Below are 15,355 nucleotides of genomic sequence, written 5' to 3' on the forward strand. Positions count from 1 at the left end.
TGCAGCGGGATGGAAGCTGACGCCCGGTGAGAGTGCTGCCACCCTCTTTTTCTTCCCCTGGCCTTGTGCCCGTAGACGAGCATAGCTTGGACACGAGCTGCCGATGTGTGGGTGCCAGGCTGTCATCACTGCTTCGTGGAGTTGGTGGAGCCAAGTTGAAAAGAAGAAGCTTTTTAATCCCCGTGTGTTGCCTGATGTAGTTGAGAGGCGTCCCTGCCCGTGACAGGGAGGTTGGATTAAATGATCTCTAAGGTCCCTTCCAGCCCAGGCCATTCTGTGATTCATCAGTGCCTGCTTGCAGTTGGGATGGACGCTGGAAAGATCTTGGTGATGGAACGTGGAGCCCAGCCCCGTGGCCTTCACTTAGGGCTGCTGGGGTAGTACCATGCTTTTAGTTTATTTGCCAGCTATTTCCACTTGTCCGAATTTGCTCAAGTACTTGTTGAGCTCTAAGCACCTTTGCTATCCCCAGGTAGTTTTACCTCGTGCCTTGGAGTGCGCTGAATGATGGCGTGTCCTCCTTTTGCAGAGGTTTCCTAGGAAGGTGACAGGTGGAAAAAAGCACTCTGAAACACTCTGCCTCCTGAGTGAACCCCAGTATATATCAACCTGTTCACCTGTGGTTGCTCATCCCTTTTGGAGGAAATTTCAGTTCTGTTTTTTAATCTTACGTTACAGGATGCAGTAGAGATGCAAGACAATGGCAAGCTGACCAAGTGCAAAAGAGAGCATCTGGGATAATTAGGTCGTGCAGTCTCTGATGGACCAATTAGTGAAGTGACAGCAAGGACAGTCTAATGTTTCTTTGTCCCGGATACCAGGGAGGACAAGTGCTTTGGGTTATTATTTCTTGGAGCAGAATTTCAGCACAGCTAGCGTTTTTGTGTACCTAAGAGCTCCTTATTAGTCTTGCCTGCCTTAAGATAGTTTCCTTATACCTACAAAATGGCATGTGCTGTACTTGGAGATGCTTCAGTCAGTGTCCTCTGCACCTTGCATAGCTTAATTCTTTAGACTGTCTTTTTCTTGTCTGCAACTTGATTTATTTACATTTATTTACATTTATTTACTCGATTTATTTACATTTTCTTTTTGCTTACTAGAAGTTGAGAAAGTAATGTATCCAGACGTAGGATGTTGGGTGTTTTTGTTTCTTGTTTGGGGCTCAGGTTTGCTTGTTTTACAAATAAAGACCTGCAAACGGACAGGTGCTGTCTTTGATAATGTGTGAGGAGGAAAGGAAACAAAAGGCTTCAGTGTTTCCTGTTGTTTTCTGTGCCTCTTGCTCTACTGGCGTCCCTGGAAATAGTTTTCTTCATGCCGATGCCTGATCCCCTGTATTAGAACACTTTATGTGAAAACTTGAATGCCATTTCAAAACTGGAACCAAGGTGTTCCCTTGCTGTATTTGATCCTGGAGTAGTTTCATGTGCTACATTCTCCAGAATAAGCCAGCCTGGTCATCCCTTTCCAAGCTGAAACGCAGCATGTCCCTCAGCTTTCTGGTGGCCTTGGTTTGATTAGTTACCTGAAAAAGGGATGGTAGCAGTTAACTTTTACCATAATTATTTTCTTTTCCATTATCTCAGGATGGTAATACCACATGCCAGAGCAGCTGGTAAACTTGAAGAGCCCAGTTCCTCCAACATTTCAGATTCTGGATTTCGGTGACCGCGCAAAACCTCTGCATGAAGTGCTGCCTGGGTGCTGCAGGAAGTGGATCAAAGAGACCGATTCAGTTTACGTCAGGCTGGCAAAGCAAGGAGGCTGACCTGGTGAGCCTCTGGCTCGCTTATTTGTTTTTCCGTTGTTTTTTTTTTAAGCTCCACTTGAGTGCGGTGGTAGAAAATGCTTGTAGATACTGCAGAAGAATCCTCTGGAACTTTGAAATTAACCTAGGGAAGAAATGAATGACTGAAAACGTCATGTAAGAGGCCACCTCGTCCAGGCATCCTTGCAGTCTATTGTGTATAGGTACCTTTTAGCAAAATGTGTAGTTTTGCACTGTAGCTGCTCTGAGTAGATGATGATGGTTTAGCTGCATTTGAGTGAGGTCTTCACAGTTTATGCTTGGGCTGTTTAAGTGGCAATCTAATGGAAATGATGTCACAAGAAAGCACCATCAGAAAACTCAGTAGAGGTTTTTAAAATGTCTTTTGTGATGACATCGTTTATTACGGTGCTGTACATATTCTGTTCTTGTACCAAGGTGATCTGTGGTTACTTTCTTTGTCGAAGACGGAAGTTTGAGGAACTTGAGCAGATGGCTTGCACATATACATAGGACAGGGTGACAAATCAAGAAACAGGAGTTAACAGACCAGTAGAAACATTTCAAAGCATTTACAGCAAGATAAACAAGGTAGAAGTGGACCGCAGTGCTTCGAGTTTCTGACTGTTTTATCAAGGGAGACAAATGCTCCTTACTTGCAAAAGCAAGCATTTCTTTGTGATAAAACAGCAACCTGAAAACGAAGGTAATGCTTTTTCAGCCACATAAGAAGTCAGAAAAGTAGTGGCTTTTGTCTTTTTCTCTTAGGACTGACAGAAGCAGAACACTCCTGTCACAAGGAGGTCCTCTTCAGCAGCATATGCTGCATCAGACTGATATTCGCAGATATGAAACGTGTTTGGCACTGGGATGGTGAGGACAAAGAAAATGAAGAGAAAAAGAAGGTATGATGGAGAGGCACTCTCTGACAATGCTTTGTTTGTAGAACTTATGAAGACACTTCTAGCTGAGCCTGTGGGTTCTTATAGAAGCAAAGCTGTAGTCCACCCGAGCTTCTTCAGTTTTTGTAATGCAGTTAGGAGAATGAGAAGAAAGCCTTGTTTCTCTTAAGTGCAGGAGTTATAGCGTAAGGACCAGAAAAGCAGTTTCTGATAACATTAAATGGTGTGTATGCTTAAGCGTGAATGAAAGCTAGCAGTTAGTTTCTGTTTTATGCTTTATTTCCTCGGCATTTCATTCTTGGTGAAGAAAATTCTCATTTAGTGATCTTGGGGGAATGAAGAAAGAAGGAGGAAGGAACGAAAGACTGAGTTTGTTAATTCAAGAGAGTCTCCAGAGATACAGCGCTAGCTGTCTTTGAATGGAAGATGTGTCCAAGACAAAAAAAGTATAGCACAAGCTATGTCCAGAACAAACCCTCTGTGATGATCTTGATGTTTTGTCCCAGAAACTTGTGTCCCATCCTCCCCACCCCTGCTTATTTCAGATGCTTAAGCCTTATGTATTTTTAATATCCTCCATAATCTTGTTTCCCTCATCTACCATACGTCTTTGAAGTAAGCGTGGAAAGTTATTTGATGTACTTGAGCATGAGTACCTCCCTTCTTGAACAGAGGGGCAGATGTTGGACGTTTTAGAAGTCCTTGGACTTTGCTGAGATAACTAATGCAAATCCAGAACTACGGCTTGTGTAAATGGCAACACCTGGTTTTTGGATAGGCTTGGTAGTGTTTACTTTATCTGTGCAAACAAGTAAACAAGAAATATGTACATAAACTATAATTTGCCTGGTGCTTTTAGATGAAGCTTATTTCAATCAGAGAACTAAGGTGCTGAAAATAGGAAGTTAGCCTGCCACAGAACCTCTTAAAGGATTGAACTAGGATGAGGAGGAAGTGCTGTCCCTCACTCTCTTAAGAGCAAATTAACGTCAGTACTCTGTCAAACTTAACTTTGATAACAGTGAGTGTAATTCAAGTCTATCTGGTGACTGGTAAAGTGAGACTGAGGTCCGTTTCTTTTTGGGTGGAGTTTGATCAAGACTCAGTTTCATTCAGTCATGTGAATGAAAGCTCACACGTGTTTATTTATCACCAAATATAATGCAAATATATATTCAGCTATGGATTTCAAATCTGCTGAGGCCCTGATATATAATTTACCCTGTTCTTCTGGAAGCTGAAGTTGGGATTTGTCTAAGGTGCTAAATCTACCAAATCTTTTTCTTTAAAATTAGGTGCCTTTAAGACTAGGTGCCTGAGAAGCCAGATCCTGTGTCTTTAGCTTTAGCTGTACCTCCACACCACCATCTATGGTGATTATCCTTCATAGCACATAGAATGATTATCCTTCGTCGCACTTTTCTAGTACTCTGGAAGACATCTTGTGTACCTTGAAACACCACATGGTGCTTCTTTCACAGGTGTTTCTTGTATCTCCTCTTGTGGGAGATTTCTATACTGGGCCGGTTAGCTCAGTGGTTTGAGCGCGGTGCTGGCGACAAGGACCAACACCGAGGTAGCGGGTTCGATTCCCGCTCGGTCCCCATGTGTTGCCAGGTCTAGTCGAGAGGTGGCATCCCTGCCCAAAACAGGGAGGTTGGACTAGATGATCTCTGAGGTCCCTTCCAGCCTAGGCCATTCTAGGATTTAAGAGTACTTGCCAGAAGAGTACTCAAGTGAGGCAATGGAACTAGCTCTGTCAAACAGTCTTGATTTCAGTTTTCTCACCATATATCTTTTATGTAAAAATGTAAGAGATATAGCCCAAAACACCACAGGCAAATTCCTAAGGGATATTAAATTTTTTTTTCTTGACTATGTGATGATACTGCATCAGCAAACTACCTCATGTATTGAGACTGAATTTATGGAAAATGTTTTTCAGTCCAGTCTGATTAAGCAATTGTTCAGCAGAGAGATGTGTGATGCAATTGTGGGGATAGATCCCAGAGGGCACCCTTAGGGACAAGTGCAAAAACATTTTAACCTCTAAGGGTATCTCTTCACAATGTTTGGAAAACATCGTTTCCAAGTGGGCCCTTGTCCTGGAGCTTTAAAGTCTTTATGACACTTTGTTCTGAAGTATTAGAATGTCCACTGTTCTCATATTATGGTTGTCGCTGTGTAGAGGAGGACTGGAGATCAGGGGCACCATTAAATGGTGCCTCAGGATGAATCCCAAACACCTTATTCACAGGGATAATTCTTGTTCTTCTGGGAATTTTCCAAAGCAGAAGAAATGTGTTAGTGCATGAAGGATTTAGCTTTTGTGCTCATGGGCAAGTGATGGACTCCTAGCCCAGGTGGAAGCAACCTTTCACGTCTGCATCATGTGGGTCGGCTGGGTTGGACTGAAAATGATCTTAAGAAAGAGGCAGTCCTGTGTGCGGGTGGGAAATTGTTTTGAGGTGGTATCAGGGTTAGCATCAGTGTCGGGCAATCCTTCTACAGCACCAGTAAGATGACTACTTCATGTTTGAAGTCATCTCTTCCAGGCACTTGCCTCAAATGTATGCGCATGCATACATACATACTCACTCACATCTGAGGTAAGGATTTCACCTTGGAGAGAAATTTGAAATGTAATCTAGAATTCTTCCTTTGATCACATTGGAACCAGAATCTCACCCAGGGGCTTTTAATTTTCCATGCTGGCAGCAGATATCCATTGTTCTTCATATATGAGCTGGACACATACCACATTTCATGTTTCTTAAATCTGAGACTAATAAATGTGTACGTGTAATAAATGTAGGTAGTAATTTTTAGGGTATGTTGTTGCTGTCCCTTCACAAAGGGAGAAAACACTTTAAACCGGGAGCGTGTAAATGTCCTACATTGTTTGCTTTACCTGGGAACGTTGACAGCTGTTAAATAAAGGCTTGTCAAAGTGAAAATACGTCTGTAACCATTGGGGTGCTGCTTTTAATGATGAATTGGCCCAGCAAAGTAGCAAACATGACCTGGCAGGATTGCAGGTGCACTCCAGAACCAAATTCTGATCTGTTCCCTGGCTCCTTTTGTCACTCGCTAGCCAACTAGAACATTAAGGAACATGTTGATAGCTGTGAGTTATGCTAGCCTATCTCATTTAATACTAAGAAAAGGAAGACAACCTTTAAAACAATGCATGTGACTTGCCAGCAGCCTTCAAGTGTTCTTTTGTCATTGCCTTGCCTTTCCTCGTTTTTTCTCTTGACTTTAGTTTTGACAGTTTGGCCTTTGTCAATCTCTAGACAAAATCTCTCTAGGCTTCTCTCCTTCCTCTGCCCTTTAATTAATTCTAATTACTAGGCTTCATTTTTTAGAGCTTCTCTTTAGTGCCAAGAGGAGAATCTCATCTCTTTCCATCTGCTGTTTGTATATCCTGCCTATTGAATGCATTTGTTATTTTATGTTGCCCTATGTGCCATCATGCCTTCAATAAGTGACAAAAGTTGGTGGCATTTGATGATTTCTAGTTGTCTAATTAAATTGATTTTGTCAGTTGAAACTGTAGGTAGCTGTGTTCTGGATCTGAAACTTCCACCATATGTCAGGTCTGCAGTGGTAACAGTGTAATGATAGAAGACAGCACTGACGTTTTTTGCAGAATAGGACAGCATTTTTGAAATGTAAAGCACAGATAGGCTGCTTCAGCAGACAGTAGTGTTAATGGATTGGAAAAGCAGTTGTAAGCAGTTGTAAGCAGCTGATGCATTTTTTTAACCCCCAGGTTGGACAACACCTCCCTCCCGCTTCATCTGACATCATTGCCTCTGACATCACTGCATGCTCTTGATAGTATCATCTATTCTTCTTTGACAAGCGTTCCAGTTTTTCATCTCTTTAAGCTTTAACACCAGTCAGGCTGAAATCCAGTAGCCCATCCACTTATTCTTTAGCAAAATCGGGTTGTTTTTTTTTTTTTTTTCTGGTGAAACTCAGACTTCATTGAAGTCTGAAGGGATTTTGGCACTGACTTTACACCTTGGTTTGCACTGACAGCCTGTTTCAGAAACAGCAGAATGGTCTGCCCAAGGCTTCACTTCCACAAAATAAGAAAACTTACAGTCTCTGACCATTCAGGTCTGCTTCTTTTAGTGGCTTATTAATTAGTTCACTGATTAGATATATTCAAATACCTTTTTACTTTTCTTTGCTCTTTCCATACTAAATGTGCACAGGCTCCTTGAGAAGTCGTGGCGTGTTTACATCTATTTTGTAATCTTCTCTCATAGGTGTTTTCATGGGAGTTGTTTTCTAGTAAAATAGCACTTTAACTTGTAAATGAAAGCTTTTGGAAAACCAAGCATAGAGTTGCATGTCTCCATGTAGCACATATTGTTGTGTTCTGATTTGTGGTTTTTTTTCCCCCCTCAATACCAGCGAGCAGATGCAAAGGACAATGTACATTGTTAGTTCTGGAAGCATAGGTTGCAGAGACACAAGTAGGGCTACCATTTTAAGAAAACACAAAAAATGTAGCCTATATAAGGTCAGGCACAGCAAAAATAATGTTATGAACACCTGGAAGGCAATAGTCTTTAAAGCAAATCATTCTGTCACCTGTGATGTGATGTAACCACAACATCAGCTATGTGCACAGCTGAATTGTTTCTGCATGCTTTGTCTTAAAAATTTATTATGCCATCATCAGTAACTCCACTTTGTTTTAGATTCTTTTGTTAATGACACAAAATAAGTGCTTCATCTGTGTAATGCACTTAAGAACAGATCTGTGACAAAATTTCACCTTTCTGCAGCACCGGATGAGTATTGTCAACCTTTTTTTACTTATGCTTCTGTGTGATTTCCTTTTTTCACTTTTTTGTTTCTGGGACCAGAACTGCGTTAGTATTATACATGTAAAATTCCAATAAAATCAAGGCCTTTCTCATGTAAAATTACACGTGACAGAATCAGGTGTGCTTTGGATATTTTGTTTTTGTTTTTTTCTTGGATGATTATGTGTAGAATACATGTTTAGTTTTTCAGAAATGAATTATGTTACAAAGCTGTTGCGCCTTCTGTGCAAAATAGAATTTTCTCACCTAGTCCCTGGTTTTGTTTACTTATGCATTTGTTTTCCTGAATACATTTGGATTTACAGGCCTACTGAGAGAAGAAGTGAAGCAGTAAACTTTAGCAGATTAATTAGCAATGGCTATGGGACACCCTGGTTTCAGCAGTGTGTTGGACGGGAAAGAAAGATTCAAGAAACATGGGAAAATAGTGAACAGTCCAAAGGTAAAATTACTGAAAGCTGTTTCTTTTAAAGTGAGCTGGGATCACCAGGTAACAGCAGAGGATAGCCTGAATAATTTGTGTGTCTCTCTCTTTGAATATGGTGAAACTTATGGAATAACTATGCTTAGATTATATTACCCTATCACCCTATAACCCCTATGGTTAAAGAAAAGAGACTCCTGTTTGCAGTCAGTGAAGGCAGGGGGGTTCATGTCTTTATTTGCATCTTTACAGTCGCAGAAGTATGCTCTCTTCTGATCCAAGGGCTTCTAGGTGGCATGTTTTTGTAAGATGCTGCAGAGACACAGCCATCCCCTTAAGACCCACAGATCCCACAGACCTTAAGATACTTGCTGCATGTTTGTGGTGAATAGCTTTTGGCTTGTAATATTTTTCTGAAAACGTCTGACAAATGTCATTGATACTCGTGTTTAAAAAATAGATCATGGTTCATAAAAATTGTTGAAGATGGTGGCATTGCAGCAGTTTTATTAGAGAGAAATTATCCAATGTTTATCTGTGATTTCAATCCTTACTTTGCCACATACACTGGTAATAGCTATGAAAGACATCACTTGTAAACATTTATATCTAAAGGTTAAAGGGTGGAACATTCCCTTTAATTTTGTCAAAGACCTTTTGCTTAGGGTTTTTACAGTGGCTTGGTAACTGTGGTGGATATATCTGGTTTCTATAGCAACCTTTTAAAATGCTATTGAACATACACATTGCAAGTTCCAGATTTATTTTTTTTTCTATTTGTGTCAATGAATGCTTGGGGGGATTGCCATGACTCCCTGACCTTGACATAGCAATGTGTGAAAGAGGCCAGTTAATTTAGTTTCTGTGACTCTTCAGCACTTCCTGAATTCACCTTTGTGTCTTCCACTTGTGCAGAACCTCTTCCTCCAGGTGAGTATCAGAACAAAACAGGCAAATAGAAAACTAGAAATTGGGTGTTATTGTTCAGAAGAAAAATTGCTATAAAATTAAGGGATGAAGAGAGATCTTGGTCTGGACCTGAAAGAGGGTGTGCAACCCAAGGTGCCACCTTTCAAAGTCAGCTGAAGTATCCAAACTTGGATTGTGCAGAGGATGCTGCCTTAGGAGGTGCAATGACCTAACAGTTCAACCGCGGAGCCTGAAAGTGCTCTTCCTTAGTGTGAAAGAAAACTTGGAATATTCTTCTTTTGTCTTTGTATCCTATGTAACTTTCCTGTGCTCTGACATTCTGCTTTTTCATTACTGTCAGTAAAACAAAAGGATCTGAGCTTTTCAAAACCTCAAATTCACTCATTAAGTGATAGTTGATTTCTTCAGTGTGAAATGTGCCTCTAATGGGACATTTGAGATAGAAAGAAGGCTAATGATTTTTCAGAGTAATTGTGATACTGCTTTGGTTACACCACTTAAGCATAGAAAACAAAATGATGAGGAAAAAGGCTGCTGAAAAGTCAGTATGCTGCATAGTTTTCTATAGAGACACATCTTATTTTTGAGATGCTTTTCCTTCACAAATTCTTAGATAACATGACACATGCTTTGCTTGCATTGCCCTCCTTTGTCAATCATAGCTATTCTGATAGAGATTGATTCTTTATCTCAGTGTAAAAGGAGGTATTTTTTTTAATGCTCTTAACCGTACAGTTTCATCCAGACATGTACCTTGATTCAATTTTGACCTTGGATTGAAGGTAGTACTTGTGTTTTCTTTCCATGTGTGTACTTTTGTCTGCTCCTCCAGAGCAATCGGCAGCACGAGCACCTTGCAGCTCCCTTCTGAGATGGAGCTTTCTCTGTTATCTCTTGTGCAGGACAAGTCCAAGATGCATCAGGCAGGAGATATAGCCCGTTCCATATGTAAATCTGTGAGACGCTTGTGTTGCGTGATAGATTTGTATCACACTGTAAACTTTGGAGGTAGCTTTTCTATCTTGTTAGTTAAAGATTAAAAGTACTGGAATTTATATGCATTTTGATGTGGAAGAGAAACTGGAAATTTTAGTTGACCCTTTTATTCTTATGGTTTAAGTTATTGTAAGAACTTTAGTCTTTATTTTATTGCACATTCATCACAGTCTGAATTGGCACCTGCAAGCAATGAGTCAAAACCACCATTTCACGGATGCAATAAGTAATTTGAAAGACTGTTGAGTCTTATATTGCCCACAATATGGCTTATATAGCCCACTACTTACATGTTTGTTAGATTACATTTTATAGTTGAACTCATCCCTGATTGAGAAGTTCATTTGGTTTATAATGGGATGAACTTCATTGTGCTTGGTTACTGGAAATTATAAAAGAACAGGCAGCAGCTGTCAGTGCATATTCCTAGACTTTTTATTAATGTAAGAAACAAAATAAAGCAAACCTGAAGTTTTCTCCTACCGATTAACGCTCCCTTGCTATTGTCAAATAGGGTTACCATACTGCTGCTGATTTGACTAGACATATGTGTTCAAACAAGCAAATTTCTTTATTTAACTACAATTACACTCATGACTTATGCCATAAAGAAAGGTGAAGGGGAACTGTGTTGTATGGGATGAAATGGAAATAGGAGGAGTTGAACTGTTGTGGGTACATGCAGTGAAAAAGTCAAACCTGGAAAGATGACTCGTTAGTACAAAAAGGACATTTATTTAGACCAGATATTCAGCTTTCTAGGATGAGTCATACAGTGTTCAGCCACATAATTAAATTAAGACATGGTGTTTTAATAGTCTTGTTATACAGAAGATGAATCATCAGGTAACAGTGTTGTGGACTAAGCTATATATGATGTCTGCCCTTTCAGCTGTTAAATAAAAAAATTTATGTATCCTGAAACTTTGACTGCAACAAAACCAGATCTCTGTGTTTATTCACACCAGCCAGACAGTTTGTACTTTGAAATAGCATATAAATTATTATAATATTTGGAAAAAGTTAGATACACTAATGTTTTAACACTTGCTCTTTTATCTGCTCGAATTAGGATATATCCATGAAATCCTATGAATAATTAAATTTTTATTATAAAGCCCATTAGGAAGTAGATGCAATTTCAAAGATATTTTTTGGTAATACTATGAAAAGTGAAGTTTTTAATAAGTAAAATTGTAATTACTAGTTTCCTTTCACAATACACTCAGTACCTTGTACACCTTTGAATCCAAGATCTGCAGATTTTAAAATGTATTGCTGGATATATATTTCTTTTAAATAGAATGTTTAGAGGATTTGGCTTAACAGTGCTTTTCTTTAAAACTCTGATGCGAAAATTCATTGGAAATAGGTAAACCTATTGCTAATCTCAACCCTGAAAATTTTTAGTGAAAGTTTGTGACCCAGCATCTGAGTCCGTCTTTGCTGTTCATTCTAACCAGTAATTCACCTGTCAAAGTTGTATTTACAAGAACAAAAGACTGAAGTACACGAACACTTTTTCCTCAGTATTGGAATTTTTCTCCAAAACTGTCATACTTTTAGGTAATTGTTAGAGACAGAAAGACAACTGCGATCATAACTTGCTCACTCAGTAGTTATTTTGCTTTACTATAGTTGTGTTCTTAGAAGTGTTTTCAGATATTTTAAAAGCGTACACCATACCCTATTGTAAAAATTGTCTCTTTTTACCTTGGTCAGCATTAGGTAATATCCACATGACATTCTTCAAATTATTAAGAGTTTGCTAATGTGCCATTAATGTATATTCAGCTTTCCTTAGTCAAGCCAAGGAGATGTTTGGTCTGCCCTGTTGGTCATGGATCACAGTTTGAACATTGTAAGTTAGAATATTAACAGCCTAGGCTTCCTCTTTGTAACAGCAGGTGGAAAACCCTAAAATTTGTGTTTGCGCGTTCAGAATAATGCAGAGCTGCAGCAGAAGCATAACGTGCCAGTTCTGCAAAGGAAACGAAATAAAAATAGTGTAACAACTCAAAAAGCTCCAACTGAATGCAAGGATGGACACGTGTTGCTCAAGTTCACCTTATCCTGGTAATTATGTTGTTTCATTTACTTCTGAGTCAATGCAGTCGTGCAACTGGCAGTTTTCAAAGTCATCAGCAGTTCTATGCAAAAGCAGTAGAAGCTTCTGGGTCTGGAACAGGTTTTAATGCTTGTTTTTCAGAGAGATGCCAAAGTCAAAAGCTGGCTGTTTACTTACAAAATCTAGCCTTATTGTTTTAAATGCTGAAGTGTTTATTTAGTTGTATTATGCTCCATCTTTGACCTGAATACCTCTAAGTAATAAGTCAGATAATTTGGGGTTTTTTTTGAATACTAATTGCATTGCAAGTCCAAAGATATAACAAAAGTGCCATTACATTTATGAATTCAATCCACTGAATATGTGAATATTTTAAAAAGAGGATTCCAGATGCAGTTTTAAAAATAACTTGGCAGTTTAGGTACCAAAGAGTAATTTTCCTTTTTTAGTACAAACATTTAACTGTAGCGAAGTCTAATGGCTCTTTTCATTTAAATGTGGATGAATATATACTTAATTCTTGCCACTTACGTATTTTTAGACTAGACTAAAATGTAATATGTTTTCAGAGTTCGGAGTTATATACACGTTAACTGTGTAGCAATGCAAACAATGCACCATGTGAGCTGATGGGACTGATCTAAAGGGCTTTAGAGTCAATGGAAGCAAGATACCAACAGGACTGCTGAAGGTCAGCCGGGGGTTGGTATGGCATCACCATGCCTGTGGGAACATCTGCTTTGCTCCTGGGAGCATGGAGGGTTCGGGGACGTGTCTGAAATGCTTATACATCAACACAGGTGATACAAGACACAAACAGAATGAACTGGAGGCGTTAGTTAGCTCCCAGAGCACGGCTGGACAGCTGGGATGGAGGGCTGTGTGCTGTTCGGGAAGAATAGGAAAGGCAGGCAGGGTGGAGGAGCTGCACTGTGTGTAAGGGAGAGGTTTGATTGTACAGCCCTTACGGTTAATGACGATGTGGTTGAGAGCCTTTTGGTGAGGATTAAGGCATGATAAAACAAAGGAGATGTAGTGGGTGTCTGCTACACCCACTAAGTGGATCTAAGCACTGATTAGTTACTTTATTGGCAATTTGGAGAAATTTTTGGAACAGTGGCCCTTGTCCTTATGGGAGATTTCAACTTCCCAGACACTAGCTGGGAATATCACACTGCTGTGATGTGTAGGTCTTGGAAATTCTTGGAAGTTTGTGGAAGATAACTTCTTGTCACAAGACTTGCCATTTGTCAAAAGAGAAAGACTTGTGGGAGATGTGATAGGAAGAGGCTGTTTTGGTCACAGTGATCCTGAAATGGTTTGAGTTCCAAATTTTTAGTGTAATGAGGAAAAAAGAGGAGAGAGCTTTAAGTTTAAGCTATTCAAGGTGCTATTTAGCAGAGTACCCTGGGAATCTGCCTTTGAGAGTGTAGGAGCCCATGAGTGCTGGTCAGGTTTTAGGAAGCACCTTTTTAGAAGCAAGAGAAGGTCTAAAGAAAACATTGGGCCAATATTTGTTGAAGAGGGTCATCTGACTAACAGGGATGAAGAAGAAAAGAGGCATTTGATGCTTTTTTTTGGTCCCAGTCTTTAATAAAACTGACAGACCTTGGGCTGCCTGGTCCCTTGAGTCAGAGGACCATAAGTATGGGAACAGTGACTTTCCATTTGTGAACGCTGAGATTTTAAGCGGCTGTATCAGCTGAATGTTCCCAAGTCCATGGGGCCCAACTGGGTTCATCCCAGAGTTCTGAAGTTGTTACGGCAGGACATCTCGTGATTATCTGCCAAAGATCTTGGGAGTCTGGGGAAGGCTTCACTGACTGGGGGGTAACCAATGTTAATTCTAGTCTACAAAACAAGTGTGAGGGAAGACCCAGGGAACTACAGAACTGTTATTCTGACCTCAGTTCCTGGAAAAATTATGGAAAAGTTTATACTGCGTACTAATGAAAGGCATTTAAAGAATAATGCAATCATCAGGCACAGTCAACATGGATTTACAAAGTGAGAGTCCTGTTTAACCACTTCGGTGTCCTTCTATGATAAGGTCACCCTCCAGTGGATGTAGTTTTTCTGGATTTTGAGTAAGGCTTTTGATACTGTCACTCACAGCACCTTTCTGGATGAGTTGTCCAGCTGGGAGATGAGCAGGTTCACAGTGTGCTGGGTGAAGAACTGGCTGAGGGGCAGAGCTCAAAGGGTTGTAGCTGAATGGGGCTACATCTGGCTCATGCCGGTCACCAGTGATGTTCCACAGGGCTCAATTCTGGAACCAGTCCTGTCCAGTATATTTATCAATGATCTGGATGCAGGAGTTGACTGCACCATTAGCAAGTTTGCTGATGTTCCCAAACTGGGAAGTGCTGTTGACTGTTTTGAGGAACAAAAGGCCTTGCAGAAGGATCTAGGTCGACTGGAGCATTGTGCAGTGTGTAATGGGATGAAATTTAACAAGTTCAAATGCTGGATCCTGTCCCTGGGATGGAGTAAAGCTGGGCACAAATACAGAGTTAGAGGGGAGTGGCAGGAGAGCAGCCCTGCAGAAAGGGATCTGGGCGTGCTGGGTGACAGCAGCTCAGCAGGAGTCAGCTGTGTACCCTGGCAGCCCAGAGGGCAAACCCCGTCCTGGGGTGCATCAAACATGGCATGGCCAGCTGGTCAAAAGTGGGAATTATCCTGCTGTATTCAGTGTTGGTGTGGTCTCATCTGGAGTATTGGATGCACTTCTGAGTCCCTCAATTTAAGAAGGATGTTCACGTCCTTCAGTGTGTCCCGAGGAGGGCAACAAAGCTGCTGAAAGAGCTGGAAGGAGGAGTGGCTTTGGGCTTGTGTAGTTTAGAGAAAAGGAGGCTGAGAAGCGACCTGCTTGCTCTTTAGAGCTTTCTGAGAAGATGGAGAGGGACCCAGTGATAGGACGTGTGGGAATAGTTCAAAACTGCACCAGAGAGGTTCAGACTGGATATTAAGAAGCATTTCTTTACCAAGAAAGTGGCCAAACACTGGAACAGGCTCCCTAGAGAGGTGGTCAGTGCCCCAAGCCAGTGTTTGGACAATGCCTTAATGACATTCTTTACCTTGGCCAGCCCTGAGTTGGTCAGACAGTTGGACTAGATGGTCCTTGTAGGTTCCTTCCAACCAAACTAGTTGATTCTAGTCTGTCAGCAGAAGTAATCTCTTTTCTCCGTCCCCTGTCTTGGCCAGGGTGCCGTTAGGAGAAGTACCCTTCCAGGCAGCCTCTGCGAATGTGTATTTACCAAACCATACAGAGACACTAACGTCCGTACAAGCTAACACGGCTCTGCGACCCTCAGGGTGCCAACATCCCCAAAACTCGCACCCGAGGGGCGACAGAAGACACCTCCCCCGCTTCCCGCACACGAGACACGTTGCTCTCGCTTATCCCCCGCCCCGGCA

General features: G+C 40.9%; 1 protein-coding gene across 1 annotated transcript; it reads left to right on the top strand.

Annotated features, from left to right (window-relative positions):
• Positions 1 to 1,603: 1,603 nt before the first annotated feature.
• Positions 1,604 to 7,962, top strand: LOC104274426 (chromosome unknown open reading frame, human C7orf57; the record flags this gene model as incomplete). The annotated part of the gene is made up of 4 exons (XM_009870050.1): positions 1,604 to 1,766; positions 2,540 to 2,676; positions 3,533 to 3,561; positions 7,826 to 7,962. Coding segments are annotated over exons 1-4 (466 nt in total), but the record flags the coding sequence as incomplete, so codon positions are not given.
• Positions 7,963 to 15,355: the final 7,393 nt, after the last annotated feature.

Source organism: Apaloderma vittatum, unplaced genomic scaffold (assembly GCF_000703405.1).
Source record: "Apaloderma vittatum isolate BGI_N311 unplaced genomic scaffold, ASM70340v1 scaffold17255, whole genome shotgun sequence".
In the NCBI taxonomy this organism is placed as follows: domain Eukaryota; kingdom Metazoa; phylum Chordata; class Aves; order Trogoniformes; family Trogonidae; genus Apaloderma; species Apaloderma vittatum.